The sequence below is a fragment of the Haemaphysalis longicornis genome, unplaced genomic scaffold (genome assembly GCF_048455015.1).
Source record: "Haemaphysalis longicornis isolate Haplotype H1 unplaced genomic scaffold, Haemaphysalis longicornis Haplotype H1 scaffold_12, whole genome shotgun sequence".
Lineage (NCBI taxonomy): Eukaryota > Metazoa > Arthropoda > Arachnida > Ixodida > Ixodidae > Haemaphysalis > Haemaphysalis longicornis.
In genome coordinates, this window is record NW_027526225.1 from 59,802,311 (window position 1) to 59,809,147 (window position 6,837).

The following is a 6,837-nucleotide window of genomic DNA, read 5'->3' on the forward strand; positions in this document are numbered from 1 at the left end:
GCGCCGGATAACACAATATAGCAGCGGTGTTGGGCGCGTAGCGAATGGGGTACCTCAAACCGCCGCATTTGCACACTAGTTCACCAAAATTTGGTGCAAGTGGGCTTTTTATCTTGGGTTAATTAACCACTAACCACACGACACACAACGCCTCCTCCACCGCATTTCTCTTCAGGTCCTGAAACATGATAGCATAATATAAGTGTGGGCTTATGGCCGAGGAAGATCATCCCAAATTACTCCTTACACATTTACTCCTTTACATTTACAGTTACTCCTTTACACATTTGCTCCTTTACATTTACACATTTACACAATTACTCCTTACTCCTTATACTAACCCCTAAAAAGTGGCTCTAAGAACTAGTGCAATTCTCCTTCGTTCTACGAACAGCACAGGAAAGGATTTGAATCGAAACGTACATGAACTCAAACGCCCCTCGTACCATCCGCCAAGCGAAAATGTCTTGCTGCTTGCCAGAATTTTTTGCTTGCAAGGTTTATGAGACTGTGTCAAATGCAGACGCTTGATACGTGGCACAGCACAATTACTAAGCGGTGATTAGTGCTGGTCCCGCCAGAATGCATTATCCCGGGCTTACTACGGGCGTTTCACAACAGAATCGACAAGCCTCCGGTGTTGTGATTGCTATATTAGCCATTTTCTCTTGGCCGGTCCGCCAAGGCCTTCGTTACTTCGAACTTTTCAAGATCTGCCTCCTGCTTTAATGAATTCGCCTCCCGCACACAGATGACGGTCCAACGCTTCAAGTAAGATTGTACGATCTTTACATCATCGCTTTCCCATCTCAACCATTCAGCTCTCACACACCTCTTTTCCGACAAAATCCTTTTCCCACACTAATCATTAGGGAGCCGTGTCCTAGAATGAAACAGGCATATTCCATGCTCTCTTTTCCTCTCGTTCGAATCTTCGTAATAAAAAATACGTACCCAATTGTTATTGTGTAATATCCCAGTTTTCTACAACATTGCGTATTATTTATAATTTTTATTCAGAAGAATGGAATTAGTAAACTCGTGCTAGCTACGAGAGCCTGAAATGAGTTTACGAACGTGTTCGTGTAAACCGGGGTCGCGGGCAACTTGCGACCTTTATGTCTGACAGCTATGCGGAGTATCACACAGTACAGAACTTCCTGCTTCGTTAGTTGGTGAGTAGTTCCTAAGATATGAAGCGCAACGAAAAAAACACGGATGGCGAACACAGTAGACAGAATAGCGCCTGTCTTGTCTACTCTGTGTGCACCGTCCGTGTTTTTTCGTTGGGCTTCAAATCATGGGATCATGCAAGGTCCTGGAACAATAAACGAGTCTTTAAACAATTGTTTTAAGCTAACCGTGAGCTGGATAATTTGCAGTGAGCAGTGCAAATGAGCCCGCGGTTTGATTTTAAGGCGATTGAAACGGCTTTCCCAGGAAATTTGGAAAATTTTGGTAAAAGGTGGAGGGTGATATGTTATGATTATTGTTCAAAATTAAATTTTATGACAAAAATCACTATAAAAGAAGCAAAATACAATAAAAGTCTCTTTGTTACGGGCCAGATGAGTTGTTTCCGTTGCGTGTCAGCGACCATAGGGGAAGACCGGTATTTATTAAATAGCGAGAAACTAGAAAAACAAGGCCTTCCTGTCCCCAGAGTCATTCTATGAAAAACAGATCATAAAATGCAACCTTCGTGCAAAGCCTGAGAGCAATGAAGCCTACTGTTTCAACGAACTAACTGTTGCGACATTCAGTATTTGCTTTTAAGCCGGGCTATTTCGTACATGTGGTACTCGATCGTTGCTCGGTGTTTCGCCATGCGTACATAAAAAATTGCCTTGTACCAGCATCGTCCTACCCACTTAAGTTTTTTTTCTTTACTTCTACTCCCTTTGAGTTTTATCGGTTTTTTTTTTCTTTTACAGGAGTGTACCTTTTCTGATTGTCCCCCGATTGTTTTCCCTAAAACCCATTGCATTCCTGCCATATTTTGTTGTACCAAGTTTTCGTTTTTCATTCGCTTCTATCTGTTTTCTATCGTTTTTTTCTGATACTGCTGTCAAGATATATGCCCCTTCCCCACAACTTTGTGTATTACCCTTCACTGAGGGCCTTTAGGGGGAACTGTGAAATAAATAAAATAAATAAACTCGTTTATTAAAAGCAATACATCATTAACATTTTTAAAAGGTGTAATAACTTTCCACTAGGCATACGCATGCTGCGCATGCGCGGACGTTCAGCGCGGCCACTACACACTGCAAAAAAAAGATTTTCCTCCTTACTAATAGTGCGTGCAAGAGAATTGGTTGGGGTCGAAGCTAAACAAAAAAAGGTGTATCTAGCTAAACACTTTCCAGGCAACTAACACTGGTGCAAGGTAAATACATGCCAACATTGTTTAGCATAGCGGAAGCGTCGAGACCATTAAAGACATAAATACGACCAAAACCGAGGAAAGCAATGTTCTTTCTATTCAGAATATATATTGAGCTTTTTTACAGCAAACAAGATAACCGCAGCTGGGATAAAACTGAGTGTAAGGCAGCAAGATAACCGAACAAAATGCAAACAGGCATATACATATTGAATGTCGTGCAGTGGTAGCAAGAAGCACGTTGATGTGTACTGAGCGAAACGGCAAGCGAAAAAACAGATACAGAAAAGATATTGCACGTGGCCGCATGAGATTAGGACAGTCGGCTAACCTCCTCGTTTGACAGGTTTCGACCGTTCATTTCACAAGCTGCGTACCCCAGGGCCGAAGCGACGCGAGTTACTGAACCGGCTGCGTCTGCACAGCGGGGTGATAGAAAATGTCCTTCCGAAGCCCCAATGCCTATTGTTGCCTTTTCTCGGCGACCTAACAGGAATGTCACGCCGAGTTAGATGCGCTCGTGGGGTGGCCCTGTGGAGGGCTAACATCCACGATCCAACGTACTGCTGCACATTCCAACAGCAGCGGTAGGAACGATCATGTCGAATACTATTCGTAGTGGCACTGATGCCGCTATGTCAAAAAAACTAATTAATTTCTCCATAGACCAGTTGGCCGACCGAAAAGCTCTGATAAGATATCTGGACACACGACACGTGCGTTGAACCGGGCCTTCATTGTGTCAAAACAGTTACTTGAAAATCGCGAAAAAGAATCGGTTCTAGATAACACAATTCACGCATCGATCATATCGAAAGAGTGCAATGTATACCTTTATCTCAAGAACCACGTAACGGAATATATTTAGATCATTAGTAGATGCGTTTACTTAGTGCGCAAAAAAGTCGTCGCATGGGTTCGTTCTTCGCGCGCGATTTGGGTCTTGAAGGTTTGGCGATCGATTGGGCGCACTTTCTGCGGAGGTTGGACGAACTTTTCGCTTTAGCGCTTCTCTCGGCTTTCTTTCGGAAGGACTAGTAACGTTTTTGCGGCCTTCGAGCCTGAAGATCACCTCTATCTGGCCAACTTGGCCTAGGAGAAGACCATACTCAGTGGTGTTCTGGACTAGGGACCCCACCTATCAGCGAGAGTGAAAGTCCTCTGCTTCAACAAATGTTCATTCATTCATTCATTCATTCATTCATTCATTCATTCATTCATTCATTCATTCAATGTTCTGCCGCTGGGACTACACTATCTGGGACTTGGACCCCCAAGGCCGTATTCTATGCCACAACTCGATTGTAGGGTTTAACGCTCCCACGCAACGCAGGTGACGAGGCACGCCGTAGTGGCGGGTACCTGATTAATTTTGACCACCTGGGGATCTTCAACGAGCGCCTAAATCTCGCACACACGGGCGTTTGGGCTTTTCGCTCTATGCCACGACTCGATGGCCTCTGAGCGATTTTGGAGGGTGACTAGTACAACAGATATAAAACGTATGAATTTCGGGAGCAAAAGGACTCGGCCCCGCGCCATGTTACAGACAAAAAACTGGATACGATGTACCCATCATTAGCGGATCTACATGGGTCTAGCTTTTTCCGTTTCTCGTACTCACCATAAGTTCTTGAATGATGATGATAAATTCTTTTATTAGGAAGGGGAGGACCGAAGGTCGCTGGAGGGGGAAGAGGGGGAATAGGGAGGGGGTAGATGGCCACTAAATCACGCTCGCCAGGCCACTGGCAATGCCAAACTGGGCTGCAGGTGTTGAGGATGTTCGAGAATGTCCCTATGTAATGCTTCCATATCTGAACTTTGAAAAACATTATGGTTCCGTCTATGAATATAAAAAGCAGAGCAGTGCTTGAATAATTGCAAAGTGTTTTCCACTACGCCCTTGCGGGTGCGTGCGACTTTGTGAAGACTACGCACACTGTGACTGTGACAGACTTCAGAGCATGCACACAGGTCCTTCATGTGGACGCATGTAGCGCTTGCGCACTTGTTTATAGATATCTTGCACTGACGTCACTGTACCTGTCATGTTGGTGCACTGCGCGCACGGTGAAAGGCTATGTAGTTACCTGCTGCTCTTATCTGGAGTAGCGCTGGCGAATCTGACAGTGGTGCAGCAGAAATGACGGTAGTGGCGTCATGTGCAGGCTATGTAATGAAGGTTCGATTTATTTTATTCTGATTGACTGTAGGGATTAACGCCCCCACGCAACGCAGGTGATGAGGCGCGCCGTAGTGGAGAGCTCCGGATTAATTTTGACCTCCTGGGGGTCTTTAACGTGCGCCAAAATCTCGTACACACGGGCGTTTTTTTTTTGTTTTTTTTTTTTTTGCTTTTCGCCATCGGAAAAGCGGCCGCCGCGGCCGGGAATCGAACCCGCGACCCGGTTGATTCATTATTGAACTTGTTGACCCACCAAATTGACAGATTGTGAGCGTTTTTTTTAATTGTTACGCAAAGCACTTCTGCGGGTAGGTGCAATGCTGGGCGTATGCAAAACTGCTAGGATCCCTAGCACGCGTGCATATTTTTGTAGTTTCCCATCCTTACACTAGCACACTAATCCCAAGCTAATTTATGCGTATCTGATTGCGGTTTCCTCCATAGAAGAGATGTAGACAGCATGATCTTCAGGAACTGCGCAATATGGGTCTCCAAAGTCCCTTCTCAATTGATTCGCACTAACACAAAATAATAAAGCGCACTGAAAGGCTGTTGCTTGTTTGTTTGAGCAGCAAATCAGAATCGGTGAAAACGGTTCAAGAAATTCATTTGGAGCCTAACTGCTCTGCTGATCTACCACTGCCACATTCTGATGTACTTGCCGGTAGTTTTATTTCAATAATTACGACAAAGGTGTCGTTGTATCGAGAAATGAAGCATAACTGTTTTGGGCCAATTTACGCAGCCAGTTGCGCATTGTTCGCGCTAGTTTCCAGAAACCACATTTACAACTCACTTGAAGTGATAGCAAAACAGTGTTGCATAAAGCACGTTCCTATTCATTTTAGTCAGGCCGTTCGGTGGAAGCGTACTAGGGAGTCGCGTAAAATTAACTAGAAGATCAGGTGAAGCTCTACTTAAGATTTAAGAAAGCAAGCTGAGAAGCTCATATCTCGGCCTATATGCCGAAACTGCACCTGGTCCACAAGGACTTGTAATCAGTGCCGTAGTTTTGGAATATAAAAACTTTTTACACATGCCGAAGTCACGTCCACATGACACGCCTGGATTTTCGTATTTCGTCTCCGTCAGCAAAAAATTAAAAAAAAAACGAAGCCACACCAGGGAAAAAACCTCCAATAAAGCACTCAGTATCCCTCCGCATTATCCTTTTCGCCATCTGAGGACGCGGGTTCGATTCCCGGCCGCGGCGGCCGCTTTTCTGATGGAGGAAAAAAGCGGAAACGCCCGTGTGTTCGAAATTTCTGCGCATGTTAAAAATCCACATGCGGTCAAAATTAATCCGGGGCCCTCCACTACGGTGCACCTCATCGCCTGAGTAACGTCGGCGCGTTAAACCTCGCCTCGACGTTTTTTTTAAAAAAAACTTCCGAACCAAATTTTTTTCATAGCGCAAAGTTAAATTCCGCGCAGTTTGTTTCTCGCATAATCTGATCTAACGACACTATTATTATGGCATCTGCACCCTCTACACCTTTGAGGACAGATGGGTAACAGTGGGTACCAGAAATACTTCAGTTCGAAGCCTAAAACACTTCCCACTTATACACTTCGGCCTTTGGAGATACCCGGGGTCAGAAAAGCAAGTGAAACACTACATCAAATTCATTTGCCATCAGTGTGTTCACCGCGCAGAAACAGAATCTACTTACTGTTCTCCAAATGCCATCGCTCTCCCCGGTAACTCCAGCGGAACGAATCTTCGGTGGGCCGCGCATCCGAAGGTGGGCCGCCTCCTCCAGAAGTTTCCGAGGCGGGGTTCGGGCGTCGGGCCGATTCCCGAAAGGACCATCGAACACCGCGGACACTCATCACGTCTTCCGCGACGCCTGATGGGGCGTCGTTTGTCAGCGAACAGCGAAAACGCGGAAATCGCAATGAGCGAAACGTACGCGCGGAGCAGGTCTTCGGTTGCCGCAATACGGAGTGAGTTGTGAAAGTGCGGCCACCGTCGACAAGCGGCGAGCTATCTGCGCCGGCGGCGTTGTGAGCAGCGACTGTCACGCCTGTCGCTCGAGTAGCAGCTTTCCCGTTGGGAGCACCGGAAACGCCTCTTAGGTTCAAAGGCCTGGCAACAGCATTGCCTTAGTGCTGGCGATTACAGGGCTATTTTTAAAGACGATGGCGTTCTTGGGCTACTCAAACACGAAAATATTGGTTTGTCTGTCTGTCTGTCTGTCTGTCTGTCTGTCTGTCTGTCTGTCTGTCTGTCTGTCTCTTCGTCTGTCTGTCCGTCCGCCCG

At 45.9% G+C, this 6,837-nt stretch overlaps 1 protein-coding gene across 1 annotated transcript in view; it reads right to left on the reverse strand.

Annotated features, from left to right (window-relative positions):
* Positions 1-6,598, reverse strand: part of LOC144162716 (solute carrier family 4 member 11-like) — an 88,430-nt gene extending 81,832 nt beyond the window's left edge. The window contains exon 1 of the mRNA XM_077693358.1: positions 6,248-6,598. Coding sequence (XP_077549484.1) covers positions 6,248-6,407 — 160 coding nt within the window. The 5' untranslated portion in view covers positions 6,408-6,598. The remainder of the gene's footprint in view (positions 1-6,247) is intronic.
* Positions 6,599-6,837: the final 239 nt, after the last annotated feature.